This window comes from Pelodiscus sinensis, chromosome 1 (assembly GCF_052426305.1).
Source record: "Pelodiscus sinensis isolate ZL-2025 chromosome 1, ASM5242630v1, whole genome shotgun sequence".
Classification (NCBI taxonomy): domain Eukaryota; kingdom Metazoa; phylum Chordata; order Testudines; family Trionychidae; genus Pelodiscus; species Pelodiscus sinensis.
Genome location: NC_143052.1, coordinates 314,909,807 through 314,931,147, shown reverse-complemented (window position 1 = coordinate 314,931,147; position 21,341 = coordinate 314,909,807). Strand labels below are relative to the sequence as shown.

Genomic DNA, 21,341 nt, shown 5'->3' with positions numbered 1-21,341 from the left:
GTCACTCTTTAACTCTCTGGATAAATTCTTCCCTGTCTGTCTAGTCCAAGGACTTGATTTCATTTGAGTATTCATATAGTGGTACTTCTGTCAGTTGTATTGCGCTGACTGAAGTACCAGTAACTGTCCAGAGTAGTTACCTTGAATCAGGTTGAGGCTTGTCCTTGCATCCATACAAAGGCTGCTTAAGCCAATTTAATTGTGGCATATTATATGTGCCTCAGCAAGTAAACCTCCTTAGTTTGCTGGCAGAGTCCTGCTCTTGTACATCCATTGTGCCTCACCCCACAAAATACTGTTACCCCTTTTTTAACCCAAACAGCTAGTCAAAGTTTGAGGTTCTGGGGATATTCCCACTGGAGGGGGTAGAAACTAATGAAAGGGATTGGTATGTTCTTTGGTGCAGTCTTGCTTATTAACAAGGAATGTATAAGGTTGTGTGTGTGTCAAAGCAGGAGGAACCAGAAAACAAAAAATAGTTTGTTTATAATCCCAAACTTTTTGGAGACTGTTACTGACTAAAGGTCTCTCTCTCTCTCACTTTTTGCAGGGTCTTCATAGGCTACTTCTTGGCTCTCTTGCTTTTTGCCTCTTTCGGTGTGAACACAACCTATAATTAACTTCGAGGAGTCCTGTGGCACCTTGTAGAGTAACTGAAGTGTAGGAGCATAAGCTTTCGTGGGCAAAGACCCACTTCGTCAGATGCATTCAGACTAACACGGCTACCCCTCTGATATAATTAACTTGATTGTAAAAATATATTAAGCATGATCCTCCCTTCCATCTCCACATAAGACAAAAGCAATTGTGAATCCATTCAGGGACCATACATACCAGAACAATTCTCCCATTAACCCCTGGGTCCAAATCTCCTGGATGGATTTTTGTCATAGGTTGGGGGGACTACGTAATCCTGACAGTCATGTTAATTGTAGGGTCTATTCGCACCCAATTTCAAAGATATTTTAACTCAGCCTGGTTTCACCCAACTCTTGCAATACCTTCCTTTCTACCCTGCTCTGCACACCCTCAGCCAAAATCCCACTATGAATAAGATCCTGTAGAATTCATGATTTCATGGATTGCATGGAAATTGTGAAATTAGTCTAATACCTCACTATTAAAAATGTGCACCATATTTCTAGTCTGAATTTGCCTGGCTTCATGTGCAAGGAAAGAAGTTACTTGTTTAATTGACCAGAAGAATAGGCTTTATGTTGGGTTTCATGGTGATTAGATTGATATTATATCTAATGGGGTGGAAATGTTCAATTACAAAAAAAAATTGATTTCAACTCCAGAACTATTTTGTTTTCTTATAATTTTATTTGACAGTTTCCTTCTCAGGCAGGTTTATCTGACCGTTTTCTAACTAGAGTTGAAGAACAACTGCAACATCTCCAATGTCAAAGTGACGAAGTGTCAGTTCGCTTGGTTAAACCGGGCATCTCACCAGATTCCACTAGAATGAGCTTTAACGGGGCTGCTAACGTTGAATACAGTGCTGGGGCCACTGAAGTTGGACTGTTTGGGTCTGTCTCTAAGCCACAACCAGAATTCAGCCCACATAGTCAAAAATCACTTTCAAAAATCAGCATTCCCCAGTCTCCAGTTTTTGGAGATTTTCATCAACATCTACTGACTCCTAATCGTCGTCCTCCTCTTCCTCTTCCTCCTCCTCTTCCTCCCAAATTAATTCCGGGTCTTCGTTTACATTCATTGTGCTCATTTACTCCTTCAAGCCTGAAGAAGGCAAATTTTGAAGCTCAAGGTACTGCTGAAGTTCTTGCTCTTAAATTAGCTGGTGAAGCAGAATCACCAATACTGCACACTGCACCAAAGAGTGGAGCACAACTTAGAAGTCTGAATTCTGCTTTGCATTTCTCTGCTATTGAAAATGCAGCCAAAACAAGGAGGAGTTGCTCTCCATTTCACTGGACTTCTGCATCTACAGATACTGAAAAAAAAGAGGTAAATTCTTCTTTTATAGTGATATTTTGGAGATTTAATTTAACTTTTAATGGAGTTATATAAACTTATATCTTGCTTCTGCCCCACCCCTTATTCATATTGATTAATTATACTTTACTTCAATAGTAGTCCCATATATTTCAATGGAATTACTTGTGTGATTAAATACTATTTAATATGAATATGGCAGAATTGGGTTCTTAGTGAATATTTCTATTTTGTAAAGGATCTTGGCATAAGAGCATGCAAAAAAAAACAGCTTAGTAAAATAGTACCTCAGATGAAGATTCAACAAAGTCCACCAAGTGCTGTAACCTGGACGATGATTTTTGAGCTCCAAAATCAGGTACAGTGAATTTCTTTCTATATTGCTTTACTTAAAAGCAAGTTATAAAGAATAACTTTTAAAAAAATTGTTTTTATTACAAACAGCATACTTGTCATAGACTCATATAAGATTAGGGTTGGATGAGACCTCAGGAGGTCATCTAGTCCAACCACCTGCTCAAAACAGGACCAACCCTAAGTCATCCAAGACAGGGTTTTGTCAAGCCTGGCATTAAAAACCTCTAATGATGGAGATTACCTCTCTAGGGAACCCATTCCAGTGCTCTACCACCCTGTTAGTGAAACACTTTTTCCTAATATCCAACCTAGACCTTCCCCACTGCAACTTGAGACCATTGCTTCTCTTTCTGTCATCTGACACCACTGAGAACAGCCTCTCTCCATCCTCTTTGGAACCCCCTTCAGGCAATTGAAGGCTGCTATGAAATCTCCCCCCCTCCCCCCGCCGCCCCACATACACACACACACACACACACTCTTCTCTTCTGCAGACTAAGCCCATTTCCCTCAGCCTCTCCTCATAAGTCATGTGCTCCAGCTCCTAATCATTTTTGTTGTCCTCCACTGGATTCTCCAGTTTGTCCATATCCTTTCTGTAGTGGGGGACCTAAAACTGGACTCAGTACTCTAGATGTTGCCTCACCAGTGCCAAATGGAGGAATAATCACTTCCCTCAGCCTGCTGACAAAGGTCCTACAGTGCAGCCCAATATGCCATTAGCCTTTTTTGCAATAAAGGCACACTATTGCCTCATATATAGCTTCTCATCTATTATAGTTCCCAAGACCTTTTCTGAAGAACTGCCCCTTATCTAGTTAGTCCCAGCCTGCAGCGATCCATGGGATTCTTTCATCCTAAATTCGGGATTCTGCACTTGTCTTTGTTGAACCTCATCAGATTTCTTTTGGCCCAATCTTCCAGTTTGTTTAGGTCACTATGGACCTGATCCCTGCCTAGTGTCTTCCACAAACTTGCTCAACATGTAATCCATCCCATTATTCAGATCATTAATGAAGATGTTGAACAAAACTGGTCCCAGGACCAACTCCTTCTTTCCTTTTTTAAAGATGGGCACTATATTTGCCTTGCGCCAATCATCTGGGACTTCTCCCAATCACCATGAGTTTTCAAGGATAATGGCCAAGGACTCTGCAATAACATAAACCAACTCTCTCAGCACCCTTGGATGCTTTAGATCAAGGCCCCTTGGATTCGTGCTTGTCCAGCTTTTCTCAATAGACCTTAATGTCTTCTTTCACCACTGAAGGCTGCTCACCTCCTTCCCACAGGCTACGTCTAGACTGACCCCTTTTGCACAAGAAAATATGCAAATGAGGCAAAGTGGTGAATATCGCTGCACCTCATTTGCATACTTAATGAGCCGCCATTTTGTGCAAGGGGCTTTTGGGCAAAAAGGAGCCGTCTATACAGTTCCTTTTTGTGCAAAATGCCCCTCTTGTGCAAGAGCCATTCTGCCTGAAAATACTTCCCCACTCCTAGGCCAATCAGGGTCTGTGATGGGGAGCACAGAAGTATCCTGACCTTCATCCCTTCCACCAGAGGCCCCGCCCCTTCTGGGGCGGCCTGGGGCCACTTCAAAAATTTGTGAAGTGTCCCCCTATCTAAAATTATTGCCCACCCCTGAGCTAAGCTGACTCTTCCCCAACAAATTGTGTTCATCTGTGGGTCTGTAATTCTGTTCTTTACTATAATTTCAGCCAGATTGCCTGGTACTGAATTAGTCCTGCAATTGGCCTGCAATTGACAAGACAGCCTATGGAGCCTTTTTTTTAAAAAGGCATTACATAGCTATCCTCTAATCATCTGGTACAGTGTCTGCTTTTAGGTGATAATTTATACACCACAGTTAGTAGTTTTGCAATGTCATTTTTTTCGTTCCTTAAGAACTCTTGGATGAACACAATTTGGTCCTGGAACTTATCACTAGAGCTGTCAATTAACCACAATTAACATAAGTGATTAACATAAAACAAGTTAACCACATTATTTAAAATTGTGATTAATCAGTTTTAATCACACTGTTAATAATAGAATACCAATTGCAATTTATTATAAATATCTGTGGATGTTTTCTACATTTTCAAATATTGATTTCAATCACAACACAGAATACAACATTTACAGTGCTCACTGTATATTATTTTTATTACAAATATTTGCACTGTGAAAAAGATAAACCAAAGAAATAGTATTTTTAATCCACCACACACAAATTCTATAGTGCAATTTCTTTATTTTGCAAGTAAAATTTACAAATGTGGAGTTATTTTTGTAACATAACTGTGCTTAAAAACAACAATATAAAACTTTAGAATGTTCAAGTCCACTCAGTTCTACTTCTTGTTCCACCAATTGTTAAGACAAACAATTTTGTTTACATTTACAGGAGATAATGGTTCTTATTTACAATGTCACCTGAATGTGAGAACAGATATTTGCATAACACTGTTGTAGCTGGTGGTGTAAGGTATTTACATGTCAGCTACACCAAACATTTGTATGAACCTCATGCTTTGATCTATAGATTCTAAACGTTTTACATTGTTTTGTTTTGGAGTGCAATTATGTTAATAAATCTAAATTTAAAAGTTTCAGGTTCATGATAAAGGGATTGCACTATAGTACTTATAGTAGATACATTTAAAAATACCATTTCTTTGGTTTATTTTTACAGTGTAAAAATTTGTAATGATGATAATGTAAAGTGAGCACTGTACACTTTGTAGACTTTGTTGTGATTGAAATCAATATATTAGAAAATGTAGAAAACATTCAAAATATTTATAATAAATTTAAAATGTATTCTATTATTGTTTAGCAGTGTAATTAAAATTGCAATTAACCACAATTTTTTTTTAATCTCATGGTTAACTGCAACTATTTTAAAATAATTTGACATCACTACTTATTACTGTTTAATTTAGCAATTTGTTCCAAACCCCCTCTATCAGCACCTCAGTCTGGGACAGTTTTGTCAGATTTGTCACCATAAGAGAATTGCTTAGGTGTGAGAATCTCCTTCCTGCAGTGAAAAACGATGTACTTGTAATGTACTTACAAAAATCTTGCGGTTAATGCTTGTCTTTTGGTAATTGCTCTTTAAATTAATTTATGGCCTGCCTAATTATGTTTTTACAGTGGACTTGTCAGAGTTTCTGTTCCTTTTTGGTTTCCTCAGTAGAATTTTATTTCCGATTTTAAAGGGATATCTTTTTGCTTCTAAACTGCCTCTGTTTTTTGCCAGGGTGACATTTTTTGGTCCTGACCTATTGTGTCATTCCTATATAATTTATACCCTGGTATTAGCATGTGCTCCTTTGCACCTGTTGCTTTTCTCTTAGCCCTTAATTTTAAAACTCCTCCCCCCTTTTTATTTTTACATGCCAGCAAACTGGTTCCTTATTGGTTTAGATGGAACCGTTTTTCCTGTATAAGGTTCACCTTTCCCAAAGCCCTCCTCCAAACACCAGAATTTCATCCATGCATTGAGACCCAGCAATTCTGCCTAACTGGGTCTGTACATAGAACTGGAAGCATTTCAGAGAATGCTACCATCAAGCTCTTACCTAGTAGCCTAAACTTGGCCTCCAAGATTTCTCACTTAACTTTGCTTGTGTCATTGGTACTTACTTGTACCACAACCACCATCTCATCCTCAGCACAGCACATAAGTCTGTTTTGATGTCTTGAGAGATCCACACACTTTGCACCTGGCAGGCAAGTCACCATGAAGTTCTCCCAGTCATCACAAACCCAACTATTAATATTTCTAATAGCTGCATCTAGACTGGCATAATTTTGCACAAATACTTTTAACGGAAAAGTTTTTCCATTAAAAGTATTTGCGCAAGAGAGCGTCTATACCGGCATGTGCCTTTGCGCAAAAGATTTGCTTTTGCGCAAAAGCATCCGTGCCAGTGTAGACGCTCTCTTGCGCAAGAAAACTCCGATGGCCATTTTAGCCATCGGGCTTTCTCGCGCAAGAAATTAACTTGTCTGTCTACACTGGCCCTCTTGCGCAAGAATACTTGCACAAGAGGGCTTATCCCTGAGCAGGAGTGTCGGAGTATTTGTGCAAGAGCCACTGATTTTGTACATTACAAAGTCAGTGTTCTTGCGCAAATACTCGCGGCCAGTGTAGACAGCCAAGTTAATTTCTTGTGCAAGAAAGCCCACTTGAGCTGCAATACTCACTCTCTCTAAATTCTTGCAACACTATACTATATATATAATTTGCTGCAGGATTGCTAAACCTGAGTTTTCATTAAAGAAAAAAAGTTTAGCACGATGTAATTTAATGTGATAGCTTATCTAACACCTTGCCTCCGTATTAATGTTACTTTGTGTTTATCTTATTATGTCTTTAAATCAGATATTTCAATTCAAACACAATGGATTAGATAAAGCAAAATAAACCAAGTTTATTAATTGCAAGGAGATTTTAAGCCAGTACAAGTAATGAGACATAAGAGTCAGAAATACAAGAAAAATAGAGATAAAACCCAACTGGTACCTATTTTAATTATGTTAAATACAAAGGCAAGTTTTCTCACAATATGCTTTCAGCAGTCTTACTAACCAGAATTCGTAGGTCAGGACCACTTCTACCAGAGTCCAATGAATGCTTCCTTTGTTCCTTCATGTGCTATTAGTCTGAAGGGCTGGGAGAGGGGAGTTGTGGGCTGCATATCCCCCCTTTTTATAGTATCTGTTCCCCTCTTAAAAAACATTTCCAACTGGTATCAAGAAACAAAACTTCTATGGGGAAGGAAGTTTCCTGCTTCTTTTTCCTCACAGGTTTGAGCTTTTTTGCTTCCCTTCCTGCTTCATGACTCTGTTTGCTGCTTAAATTCAATAAAGAACAGCTCACATTCCTTTGTTTGAGAGATACCTGTGTGCCAGCTTCTGCTTGAGTAGGCCTGTGGTTTGGAACATCTGTTAATAACATCATACAAGGAACTCTTATAGCTTTACATATAATGTTGCCACGCATATTTTACTAGGACAGTATTGACTAGCAAATTATAAATTTTTAAATTATACCTTTTAAGACATGCTTTGTACAAAAATTATTACAATTTTGTAGACAGAAAGATACATTCTGTCACACTGTCTCTTCCTAATAACTGAAGTCTCCTCTCCTGGAGGACTATCCTCAGTGCAAGAGGATAACATGACATCATCTGAAAGGAGGATTCCAACTATGGGATCATTTCCCTCCACTTTGGTTTAATGTTCTCCTTCCTCAAGATTTTCATCCTCCTCAACAGCATAGAGGCTGTCAGATGGGGAGAGGAACTGCTCTTCTGTGCCCTGGAAAATCTCCTCTAAATGCCTCTCTGACTTTCTTAGCTCATCCTTTTAATCCCACTCTAGTCTTGAGAGACTGTACTTGATCACTGAGGGCCATGAACTACTTGCACTGAATGCACATAAATGCCACCTGCTCACAAGGCAGGTAATTATACATGCTACATTCAGTACAGTAAACTGCATAGCCCACACGTTGATGCTGGACTTCTGGCTGAATTGTTTTTACACTTGTAGGACTTTTTGAAGCAGAGAGAGGGGAGCAGTGTTGATTGGACTACACTCAGAGAACATTTATTAGGTGTATCTGGCTTTTACACTCCTTTTCTAAACTCCCTCATAAAATTCTCATTTGCTGCTCCTGTTTGCTAGCTTCTCTGTGTGTTATAACAGCCTTCACCAGTATTATCTTTTGCAGTTGTACTTCACTTTGGGATCAAATCCAATGAGTTTCAATATTATATTTAGAGAGAGCTGCAACACTCACTCACTCTAAATTCTTGCAACACTATACTATATATAAAAATTGTTTTAGGATTGCTAAACCTGAGTTTTCATTAAAGAAAAAAGGTTTAGCACAATGTAATTTAATGTGATAGCTAATCTAATACCTTGCCTCCCTATTAATGTTACTCTGTGTTTATCTTATTATGTCTTTAAATCAGATATTTATTCATCTGAATTACCTTAATTGTTTCCACAAGTAACTATGGGCACAAAATTTCACTTCCAGTTTTTTGTTCTTATAGAGTTGAAAGAACAAAAATGCAGTTTCAGTTCAGGCCAGGTTAAACATTTTGCCTATAGAACATTTAACATTGGAGAATCACTATTTTCAAAATAATGGAACATATTCTTTATCAGATTTTATTTTATGATCATTATACTTACCAACTGGGACACATTTTGATTTGAATGTGAAAGTACAAAGCTTTGTGTTTGGCTTGTTTTCAGAGTTGCAATTTGTCTCGTATGTGTCTCTTTCCTACTTATTGGAATTATCCAGTCTTGTGCCAGATAAAACAGAATGAGATTTAATAAATTTAGCATTGTATTTCACAATCAGACAGCAAATTTACTAATTTCACCAAGGCTATCATTTTCTCCCTGGGAGTGAATCCTTTTCTGCTGAGTTCAGATGGGGAAGTATTCAATTTTGAGCATTATTTTTAGGGTGATTTTCAAAGTATTCATTTTAAAACTTTTTACAGTTTAATATTTTCTCTTTTGTTCAGTTTGTATCTACCTATCTGTACACAAAGAGCTTGCTGCTGGTGCTGCCGCTGCTGCCCTACTTCCCTCTGAAACACAGTGTTCCCCCATCTTGTGCTTTCTGCTCCCCTGCCTCAACCTCGCCATCCCACAACAGGTTCACTTCCCAGTCAGAGATCCTCATTCATTATTCTAACCCACACATATAATTGCAAATAACGTACATTACTGTTGCTGGGATAAATAATGGAAAGAAGCTAAAGATTTGAATTGCATTCATCTTATTGGCTTCTTTAGTACTCCATTGCTGTAGGAGTGGTCAAATAATTTATTCCAGAGATTCTCTGGAATTTATTCCAGAGATTCTCGAACTGTGGTACAGATGTCACTGGGAGTATGCAAACTGTGGCCAAGTGGTATGTGGATTGGGTAAATTATGGGCTTCCAAAAAGAATCCACTTTAGTAACATTGACTAAAATTATGATGTCAATACATCATGCATTTGAATTTTAGATCTTAAAGTCTGAGGATCACTGACTAATTCACTACAATAACAACACTACAATTCACACAGTTGATTATATTTTTTGGATAAGTCCTTTGAACATTTTACTGTAATTACTTTCCTCGCTGTACTTTTCTATTTCTAATGAAATATTTGCAATGTCTGGAATGTTTTAGGAAGACCATTACAGTGGTTTTTTTTGGTTTATTTCACAGGATGGCTTTTGGAATCTCAGCCCAGAACTTGGGGTTCTTTTGGATCTTGATGTGGATTATTTAATCAATAATTTCCTTCCAAAAAAAGGCATTTGGTCCCTAGGTAAATCGGTTGTTTTCTCATTCGTTAAAAGTGACTAGACTATAGTTCAGGTTTTTTTCCAAATGTAGTAACCATATATGTGAAGTTATATTAATGTATATTTTCCATATTACTAACAATGGTTTAAGATTGGCTCATCCCAGATGTTAAATAGACACTCTCAATTTGACATTTTCTGAAGTAACTAATGTTTAAAAATTCAAGTTTCTGCTAAAGTGCCCTTTCAACAGTCTGTTCAGGCTGCTGTGTGCCTCTCCTATGAAGACTCCATATTTTGAGCAGCAGTGGAGGTTCTTTTTGTCCCAATTATTACACAAGCCAGATGAAGCAATTCTGAAATAGTTAATCAGACTCAAATGTTCCCACTTTGCATCCTCATAAGGGGAAAGAGGGTAAAATGGTGCCTGACTGAGTCAATCCCTCCCATTGGCATCTTGTTGGACCCAGAACTATGCAGGGGAGACTCCCCTGTGTTCGGGAGGCAGTAGGACCTGGGTAATGTCTCCCCTCCATCAGCACTCTCCAATATGTGGGCTTGGAAGTAAGCAGCAGAGGAGCAAGCCAGGGTCTGCAGCTATTACTGACAGAAGCATACAAAGCAGGGACCTTTGTTCCTTGTAGAACTTTCTGTAGATTTGACTAGATTTTTCTCTCACCTGTGCTGAACGGCTGATTAAGTCACAGTCTCTTCAGCTTAGTTTTACTTCAAACTTGTTGCCCCTCTTACCCTCTTCTTCCCTGTCCTATCTCCCTCATCCTCTTCTCTTAGTGTTTCTTTCCATTTAGCTGACCTCCCCCTTTCTCTTCCCTGCAGAAAATAGAACTAGCTTGACACTTTCTGCCGTCATATTGTTCACTCTGTTTGTTCATGTATCCTTTGCTCCACATCATTGTTTGTGTTGTCTATTAGATTGTAAGCTCTTTGAGACAGGGATTGTCTTTTGTGTTCTATCTGTAGAGTGTTTAGCACAGGGGTGGGCAATAATTTTTGGCCAGGAGCCACTTCAAAAATTTTTGAAGTGGTCCTGGGCCACCCTGGAAAGGGTGGGGCATAATCCAGAAGGGGCGGGGCCAGAATGCTTCCTGGCTTCCTCACCCCCAGATCATAATTGGTCTGGGGGTGAAGGACCCCCTTTGCCCCCCCCTTCCCACTAGGCACCTATGCCCCTGGCAGGGTGGGAAGAGGCTTCATACACTCCCCCGCCCCCAGGCACTGATTGGCCAGGTGGTGGGGGAGCATGCAAAGCCTCCTCCCATCCTACCCCCACCGTGCAAGGAGCACATAGCACTTCAAAGTGCCATGTGCAGTTTGCAGGGCGGGAGGAGAAGTCACATGCTACCCCATCCCCAAGTCCTGATTGGCCTGGGGGCAGGGAAGCTGTGCAAAGCTTCCCTCGCCCTGCTCCTGCCCTGTGCAAGCATAGGGCACTTTGAAGTGCCATGTGCTCCTTGCAGGGCGGGGTGGAGGGTCAAGGAAACTTCACACAGCTCCCCTACCCCCAGGCCAATCAGGACTTCGGGGTGGGGGAGCGTGGACGTCTCCTCCTGCCCTGTGAGCAGTGCGCAGCACTTTGAAGCGCTGTGTGTTGCTCACAGGGAAGGAGGAAGCTTCATGTGCTCCCCCTCCCCCAGTCCCTAATTGGCCTGAGAGTAGGGGAGCAGCAGGGCTTCCGTGGGCCGGATCAACTCTCTTGGAGGGCCGGATGTGGCCTGCAGAGGCTCTTTTGCCCACCCCTGGTTTAGCACAATGGGATCCTGGTCCATGGCTGGGGCTCCTGGGACTACAGTAATACAAGTAATAAATAAACATGCATTCTGTGTCATCTTCCATCCCACACATACATTCCAAATTATACTGATGTGCTGCTTTTCCCCACCCCTTCCCATTATGCTGGTTACATCTTTTGTGTACAAATTTCCTTCTTCCTTTTCAGCTGCTGCTCTGTGCTGCTGGCAGGCATAAAATGAACATGAATACTAGGGGATAGTGCTTAAAAGGTGCGGGGAGGGGATGCAAACTGATCAAAAATAAATATTTGGCTGCAGTGCGCACTTTAATCACAGTCTTACCAGACTGCTGCTCCAGTGCTCCATCAGAAATTAGAATTCCCTTTGGAGCTTGCAAAAAGAACCAAGTGAGACATGATGGAAGAACCGCCTCCCCCCGCCCAAACTGCACAAGTTCAGCAGCACACTGCCAGCCCTTTGAGTTCTGACTTCAGTTCAGGAGTGAACCATATGTCTGTGAAACTAGTTTTAAAAAACCATGGATTCATGCATGCATTGGGTGATGAAACAGAATTAAACAGCATTAGGATAACTAATTTTTGTGTGCATGACTATCACTTTGCCGGCAAGTACTACAAAATATTGAATATTAACTTTCTTTTTTGACAAGTAACAATTCTACTATGAATTATGCCTATTTCTCTCCTTTTTAGGTCCTAAAGGAAGAGAAGTATTACAAATGATTGCTACACTTTTGGTGCTGCAGTTCATACGTTATAAACAGCAACTGGAAGGGATAACTTTCAAATCTCTAATGAAACTGGACGATTCACCCACTTCAAGGTGTGCATGCATGCATTAAATACTTAATTTATTAATGTTAATTGCTTAACATTTTAACATGTACAAAATGAATACAGGCTGTGCTAAACCTGGGCTCTGGTCCAGCAGCATTTGTGGTTTGGCAGGACTATGGATGTTGTTGAACCACAGAACCTAGGAACAGGGAGGTCTGGTGGCAGGGCTGGGCCAGCAACTTGGATGGGAGCCCTGTGATGGGGGAAGATGTCCCAGTGTAGAGCTCCGGCCCTGGCAGTAGCAGGGCCAGCAGGAGATGGGGAGCTCTGGTCTCAATAGCAGCAAGGCTACCAGTGGCTGGGGAGCTCTGATCTTGGCAGGCAGGGACTTCTATCCCCAGTGGAATCAGGGCAGGTGGCAGCTGGGAAATTCTGGCCCCAAGAAGCCCCACTGAGGCAGCGGCAGTGGAGCTGGTGCTGAAGTCCAGTGGTAGTGGGGCCAGGGCCAGAGCCGAAGTCCAGGGGCACTAGGGCCAGGAGAAACAGCCATCAGTAGGGAAGGGCATCTCACAAAACTAAGTGATTGGGCAACAAAATGGCAAATGAAGTTTAATGTGGGTAAGTGTAAAGTAATGCATGTAGGAAAAAAAAAACTATACATATAGTATGATGGGGGCTAATTTGGCTATGGGTATGTCTACACTACCGTCCTAGTTCGAACTAGGAGGGTAATGTAGGCATACCGCACTTGCAAATGAAGCCCGGGATTTGAATTTCCCGGGCTTCATTTGTATAAGCCGGGCGCCGCCATTTTTAAATCCCAGCTCGTTCGAACCCCGTGCCGCGCGGCTACACGCGGCACGGACTAGGTAGTTCGGACTAGGCTTCCTAGTCCGAACTACCGTTACTCCTCGTGGAATGAGGAGTAACGGTAGTTCGGACCTAGTCCGAACTACCTAGTCCGTGCCTAGTGTAGCCGCGCGGCACGGGGTTCGAACGAGCCGGGATTTAAAAATGGCGGTGCCCGGCTTATGCAAATGAAGCCCGGGAAATTCAAATCCCGGGCTTCATTTGCAAGTGCGGTCTGCCTACATTACCCTCCTAGTTCGAACGAGGAGGGTAGTGTAGACATACCCTATGACAAATCAGGAAAGAGATCTTGGAGTTATCGTGGATAGTTCTCTGAAAACGTCCATACAGTGTGCAGCGGCGGTCAAAAAGGCAAATAGAATGTTAGGAATTATTAAGAAAGGGATAGAAAATAAGACACAGAATATCTTACTGCCCCTGTATAAAACTATGGTACTCCCACATCTTGAGTACTGTGTACAGATATGGTCTCCTCACCTCAAAAAAGATATTTTGGCCTTGGAAAGGGTTCAGAAAAGGGCAACTAAAATAATTAGAGGTTTGGAGAAGGTCCCATTTGAAGAGAGGCTAAAGCAACTGGGACTTTTCAGTTTGGAAAAGAGGAGACTGAGGGGGGATATGATAGAAGTATATAAAATCATGAGTGGTATGAAGAGAGTGGATAAAGAAAACTTATTCATTAGTTCCCATAATATAAGGACTAGAGGACACCAAATGAAATTAATGGGTAGCAGGTTTAAAACTAATAAGCGAAAGTTCTTCTTCATACAGTGCATAGTCAACTTGTGGAACTCCTTGCCAGAGGAGGCTGTGAAGGCTAGAACTATAACAGAATTTAAAGAGAAGCTAGATAAAGTCATGGAGGTTAGGTCCATAAAAGGCTATTAGCCAGGGGATACATGGTATCCCTGGCCTCTGTTTGTCAGAGGCTGGAGATGGATGGCACGAGACAAATCTCTTGATCATTGTCTTTGGTCCACCCCCTCCGGGGCACTTGGTGCTGGCCATTGTCGGCAGACAGGCTACTGGGCTAGATGGACCTTTGGTCTGGCCCAGTACGGTCATTCTTATGTTCTTATGTTAACAAGTGGACTCACAAATGGACAGATAGACAGACAGACAAACATTTCTAAAATATATAGTAAGATTTCATGCCACAAAGGTCCCTGGAGTAGCTAGTGCACATTAGAGACTCTGGCACTTGTATACCTTAATTTGTATTAATGCTAATGCTTGAATTAAGCTAAGGTGCACAAAGGCACCCAGTGCGAATTAAGCGTGTTAACTCATGGAGTTTGTGCAAAGAAAATAGTGCACTTAAAATTCACACCCTATTTTATTCTGGACTAACACCCCCATGAAGACAGGCCCAAATATTTGTGGTGAGTTTGACCTTCTATCTCTTTCTGTATGACAATGCTTCCTGGAAAGATGAAGAAAGCAACTCAGGCTAGACTTTGTTTTTTTTCTTGAAATCCCTGCCTCAAGTTATAATAAAGAGATCTTTTGTTAATGATTGGGTTGGAGCAATTTTTTAAAATATTTTTTCCACCAAGTGATACGTTGGCAAGGACAAGATTTTCTTCTAGTATCCTTTTGTGCATTTGATTGTATTTGGTTTGTAAAACAGCTGCAATAGCTGCTTGGTCAAGTCACTATGCTCATATTTCAATATGATCACATTTTATTTCTATATACAGTGCTATTCACTGGGCTTTTGCTTCAGTAAAAAAAGCAGTGGAATGGGTAAGAAGAGTTGACAGACAATTTCCAGCCATCTGCCATCGACTTGAACTTGGGAAGGATTGGGACTCTGCCACAAAGAAGTTGTTGGGTATTGAGTTAATCAACACCAACTTTCCTCAAATATTTAATCATAGGAGACTTACATAAGGTTAAGAAAAGCATTAACTGCTTTACTCATTTTGCAATTATTAGACAAATTATGGGATTTCACTGCATTAACAGAGGCAATTTTCATTTTATATTGTACCTGTATAACTACTGAGTAGTTTTAATATCCAGGAAATTAACCAAAATGTGGAAATGTGGGGTCTTGTTTTATATTATTATCAATAAGGAAAGAGTGTGATTTTAAATTTAAATAGAGTGTTTTGGTAAGAGTAAACATACAATACACTTCACTGTTTAAAACTCCAGTATCTGGCTTCTATGATAATTTTAATTGAAATTCACCATTTTGTAGTACTAATGCTTTTACAATATGTTTAATATGAACTTGATTTCCTCTATAAATTTTATCCAATTCTTTGGATCAGTACATGTAAAAATCTGTAATGTAATAGAGGAATTACTCAGCAAGGAAATACTTAAATACACTGATGTTGATAAGTGTAAGGAACTGAATAATAAAAAGCAAATAAACATTGTTTATTACATTTCAGAGTTTTCACTCAGGTAGTTAGATAATTAGTTCAATTGAGTATCTCACTGAAATGCAGCCACTAGTAACTGCATATCTGTGATAATGATTAGGGCAGGGCCGACTTATCCATTAGGCACAGTAGGCATAGTGTCCAGGGCCCAAGGATACTTTTAGGGGCCCACGAAAATGTTTTAATTTCTTTTAAAATCAGAAGGAAAAAAATGAACTTTTAGGGCCCACGAAAATCTATTAAATTTTGCCTAAAACAGAAAAAAAAAGTTGAAGTATTTAAAGTTATATCAAAAATAATTTTTAATATTGATATTATTATGGTGGGAGGGGCCCACGAAGGCAAAAGTGCCTAGGGCCCACAAGTCATAATGGGGCCCTGGATTAGGGGCATAGGCCCCTTGCATGTCAGCAGTCTGAATCATTAGATGCCCAACTGCTTCTGGACATTCTTTCTAACACAGACATTGCCACTTTTACCTGTCTTTGGGATCTTGTAGCTGGATTTCTGCAATGTGTTTTAAATTGAACTGAATTTTAGATAATGAGGAAAATGCTGCAAATGCAAACAATGGTTATCTGCTTTTTCAGAGAGACAATACAATATTAAAAATCACACTCTGGTTTGAAAAAGTTTTATCTACTATACAGTTTTTACAATAAACACCTAATGATGACTACTCACTAAAAGTCATTTTAAAAAGAATATTTTTCTAGCTTTCTTTTCAGTTTGTTGAACAGCTTTTTCCACATAGGTTCCTTTGTTTGTGTTGGTCTTTTACACAAGGGGGAGGGGGAGAGAGAGAGAGAGAGAGAGAGAGAGAGAGAGAGAGAGAGAGACACACACACACACTCTAAAAAAAAAAAAAAAGGAAATGTGTATTGCATAGTCCTGATTGTTTGTTTGCCATTGGAGTCACTTGAGTATGAGTAATTTTACCAGATGTGCCATACTTAGCATAGGCAATATGGTCACCCTAGCTCTGAGTTACTACAGATAATTATTTCCCAGGTTTTTGACTAGTGAGTGTTGCCAAAATATCATTGTTTGATTAACCCCATATTTGGGATTGGGAAAGAATTTTCAATGGGCCAGATTTGCAGAGACCTTGGGGATTGGGTGGGCAAGGTTGCCTTCCTTTGCGGCATGGGGCATGGGTCACTTGCTGGTTTCAACTTGTGTAAATGGTGGATTCTTCATAACGTGGCATCTTTAAATCACGATTTGAGGACTTCAGTTACTCAGCCAGAAACTGGGGGTCTATTGTAGAGTAAGGAGGATACACGTACTTCTGGAAGGGAAAATCTTTAGATTAACCTCAATTGTATGGAGTAGACTTTGCTATTAAGGGCAAGCTCGTAAGGTGCCTCTCTGAGCTGCCAGTAGGTGCCTCTCTGAGCTGCCATCAATGAATGGCTTATGACACTCCGAATGAGGCTCACCAAAAACCAACAGGTAACTATTGTGGGTGCTTATGTGCCAACAATGGACGCCGATGAAGATGTAAAGGAAGATTTCTACTCTCAGCTGGAAACCATTTTATCAGAACTTGTGGTTCAAGGATCAGCCTTATCAGCCACCTGAGGGTCCATAACTCCCATGGAAGATGATCATACTCGGCAATGAGTGATCACCCATCATCATCATTACAGAATTGGATGGATGTTGTTCTGTGGCCTGCAATGTCCAGGAAGTCAAACCAGATGATCATGATGGTCCCTAATGTTCTTAAAGTCTGAGTCAATGAAACTTCCTTTTGACTTCCTCTTGAACTCCTGATCTCAGCTCTAGCCCCTGACTCTGAGTACTGGTCTCTGACTGCCACTGCTTTGACTCCTATGCATGACTGCTAAAGCTATGAGTCTAGGGCGTGGCTACACTGCAGGGCTTAGCTCAAAATAAGCTACACAAATTGAGCTACATCAATTGCATATCTTATTTAGAAATAGCTTATTTCTACACTGCACTTATTTTAAAATAAAGCACTCTTCCTCCAACTTTCCTTATTCCTCATACAATGAGGCTGTGTCTAGACTGGCCAGTTTTTCTGGAAAATCAGCCGCTTTTCCAGAAAAACTTGCCAGCTGTCTACACTGGCCGCTTGAATTTCCACAAAAGCACTGACGATCTCATGTAAGATTGTCAGTGTTTTTGTGGAAATACTATGCTGCTCCCATTCAGGCAAAAGTCCTTTTGCGCAAAACTTTTGCACAAAAGGGTCAGTGTAGACAGCTCAGCTTTGTTTTCCACAAAATAGCCCCGATTGTGAAAATGGCGATTGGGGCTTTTTTGCGGAAAAGCGCGTCTAGATTGGCACGGACGCTTTTCCACAAAAAGTGCTTTTGCAGAAAAGCATCCGTGCCAATCTAGACCCTCTTTTCCAAAAATGCTTTTAACGGAAAACTTTTCCGTTAAAGGGATTTCCGGAAAATCATGCCAGTCTAGACGTAGTCGCAGGGTTACAGAAGTCGGTGTAAGAAGTCCTCCAGGTTGACAGTATTTTGACACTATTTCAAAATAACTGCCTGCTGTGGAGACACCGACTAAGTTATTTTGGAATAGCGCTTGTTGTTTCCAAATAATGTTGCAGTGTAGATGTACCCTAAGAGGGCTTTATTTGGGGAAGGGTGGTATTGTTATGCCAACAGAAAAACTCTTGGGTGTGTCAGATGCCTATAAGCTAGGGGGCTATGCTGACACAGCTATTTCAACACAGGCTCTGTAGTGTAGATGCACTCCTCATGTCCAGGAATTTGGAAATATACTGTTCTCAGGACTTTCAGGGTTTGGTTTGTTAGCCTCTTTGCCTCATTCTGGGGGGCTGTCCCTGGTGTGTCTCTAGCAGTCTGCTGACTGGAGTTCCTTTCTCCTGCCTGCTCACTCCTTTTTAGCAGCCCTACCAGTCTGCTTTCCAGGCTTTTGAGCCTCCCAGCTGCTGTTAACTTGCCAATCAGGAGTGGCTGTTAGTGCCTGCATTAATTCTTTGGTGTCTGAGCTAGTGTGCAGGAACATACACCCAATGGCAGATTCCCTTTGAAACTCCTCCTCCAGCTGAAGCAGGTTCTTCAGGAGCAGTAGGGCTGGATCCCAGCAGGTCAGGACAGCTTTCTAACCCCTCCTGACCCAGTGTGGGGTTGGTTCTACAGCCCATCAGAGGTACCCTAATAGGTGCAACCCTGCAAAGCCTTGGGCACCTGATGATGGGATTAGATGGATTGGAGCTGGCACATCCCCAGGGACATGATGTCCTCCTGTCTCAAGAGAACAAAGGCATGTCTGACTTGGATGCCCCTAGGAATCAGGGAGGATTCATGTCAATTGGTAACCTAGGAGGGAATCATCTTCCTCTCTAGTGACCTCCAGTGCCAGACCCCTCCCACACAATTGTAGGAGGAGCTCCTACCTCCATTCCCCCTGTCTCCCTATGACAGCAGTTCCTTAGCAGCTTCTCGTTGTAAGATTTCTCTGGTTTTGGTGGCCAATCTCAGAGGATTTGGTGAGTTTCAGCAGGGCTCACATTACCCACTGGGAGCCAGACTCAGATGGGAGGAGTATCATTTCTTCAGGGGTCCCACTGCCTGTCTTCTGTCAGTGTCACTTTTCTATTGGGTCCCATTTCCCAGCTGGATTTCCTTACTTCTTACATAGCAGCAGTTATTAAGAGCCAGTAATTCCCAACACCCCCCACAACCTCCTTGGCCAACTGGCTGATTTCCTTGGTTCTTATGGATGGACAATCACAGATAAGACACCAAGTTCCCTAGTTTTGGGGAACTGTGCTGAGTTCTAATGGAAGGGAAAGACAGGAGCTCCATCAGCATTCTACTGTCAGCTGACAGTCTCCCCTGGGCCAGGAATCTTTCTCTCCCAAGTCCCTCTGCTGGAGACATTGGGGGAGAGGAGCTGGAGCTAAACACTCAGCTCCTTCTACCTCCAAGGGATCCTGGAGCAAAGGGATGTGAGCAGGGCCTTCCATGAGGACTTGCATCCCCAGCTGCTCCAGGATGGAACCCAAGGGATCCAAGAAGGGACCCAAGGCCAGGCATGAACCTGACTGGAGCAGGGGTTAGACCATGGTCCCCTTAAAGTCTCAGAATCTCCACTGAACCATGAGAAGATGAACTTGCCTCAAGTCTCATTCCCTTTTCTGACTCTGCCTTCTTAAGGGGAACACTCCTATTTGTGGCTGGGAAATGCACGTCTGGGGAAGGCAAGGCCCCAGCCCCACCTCCAGCCCCACCCCTTCTTCTGAGGCCCCCACCTCTCCTTTGCCCCCATGGGAAGTCAGGGCAGCACTCCATGAGTGTGCTCCCCCTCCCAACTATGGGGAGAGGAAGGGGAGCAGGCAGGTGCGCGGCATGGCTCTGGCATAGCCCCAGCCTCCCCAGCCCCAGAGAGGGAGGAAGGCACGTGGCATGGCCCCAGCCTCCCCAGCCCCAGAGGAGGTCAGAGGACGCGTGGCATGGACCCAGCCTCCCCAGCCCCAGAGGTCAGAGGACGCGTGGCATGGACCCAGCCTCCCCAGCTCCAGAGGAGGATGGCGCCACATGACCTGGCCCATCCCTGCCTCTCCAGCCCTGGAGCATAGGGAGGGCAGGCTCTGGGGGCAGCAACACTCTGCCCAGAATGCCTTCTGCAGGCGCTCTGGGGGCAGAGTGTGGGCGGGACTATGCCTGCAGTTTGGGAAGGCAGAGCTTTCCTCTGCCTTACATATCTCATGCCCATGAACGCTCCCAACCCCAAACCCCTGCAACTGCAGGTTCTACAGCCGATTGGAGTCATCCTGCCTATGCCTGGCATCAGGAAGCTGGGATCAGAAGTCACATGTCAAATTCAGGTTGGGGAATGGTAAATCAAAATGGGCTCTGCTGCTCCTTACAGCCTTGGCTTTCTCCTGGAACACTCTGGACCTGATGCAGAAGTTGACACTCTGGGGGAAGGAGGCAGATGAGTATGCTGTGCAAATGAGCCCATTCCCATCCCTGGGTCTGGGACATTATGCTCAGGGTGGAATATCTGTCTGATTAATTGATCATGGTGCTTGAGAAAGGGATTGTCACAATTTGTCTTTGTCTCTCTAGACTGGGACAGTGTTCAGTGTCTGGGCTGGTTCCATCCTTTCTGAACTTCTGTTCCATTAACAGCTTTCATCAGGATGGAGACAGACCCCCTTGCCTCTCACTGGCTTGCCCTTGGTCAACTGTGAGGAGAATTCCCACCTCAATTTCAGTGCCAGTAGCTGAGAAGAGCTGATTCCCTTAGGGCCCTTCTGGTTCACTAGGAAGAAGTTTGTGACTCTTCTATGAGCACCAGCTCCTAGATCTCATGGCAAGCACAGGGAAGATTGGCTAGAAGTGGGGGATTTGAGACTGCCACTGCCAAAACTAGCCAGGGCCCTGACTTGAAGTTCCATCTCCTTCCCCTGTCCCTGAAGAAGGAAGGGCCCAACATAGCACTTCCCTGACTGCCCTGACCAAGGATGGCCAATAGGGAAAGCAGGCTAGGAGGACATATTAGAAAAATGTATTTCCAGGTTCTCATTTTCAGAACTGTTCAGTGCTAAAGTAAAACTGATCCTGACCATGCTCACCGCCAAGATGTATTGGAGCCTGTCTGTGTCTGGGGACAGTTGGTTAATTAGGAAAATTTCTCTATCCTGTCAATAGCTTCCTGCTCATCCAATAAGCAGTAAAACTCTGAAAAGTGGGAGGCTGAGAAGTCTCAGGAGATATCCCAGATGTCCCAGGTCACCATCAGGAAGAATCAATCTTAAAGCAATTCCAGACCCATCTCTTTGTGAAGGCCTCGGGCCTCGGCACGGGGTTCGAACTAGCCGGGCTTCATTTGCTACTTCGAAATAGGAG

General features: G+C 42.4%; 1 protein-coding gene across 1 annotated transcript in view; it reads left to right on the top strand.

Annotated features, from left to right (window-relative positions):
- LOC149525866 (protein mono-ADP-ribosyltransferase PARP4-like) overlaps positions 1–16,182 on the top strand; it is an 82,735-nt gene extending 66,553 nt beyond the window's left edge. The window contains exons 31-35 of the mRNA XM_089775611.1: positions 1,336–1,971; positions 2,198–2,317; positions 9,584–9,686; positions 12,128–12,257; positions 14,782–16,182. Coding sequence (XP_089631737.1) covers positions 1,336–1,971; positions 2,198–2,317; positions 9,584–9,686; positions 12,128–12,257; positions 14,782–14,974 — 1,182 coding nt within the window. The 3' untranslated portion in view covers positions 14,975–16,182. The remainder of the gene's footprint in view (positions 1–1,335; positions 1,972–2,197; positions 2,318–9,583; positions 9,687–12,127; positions 12,258–14,781) is intronic.
- The last annotated feature ends 5,159 nt before the right edge of the window (positions 16,183–21,341 follow it).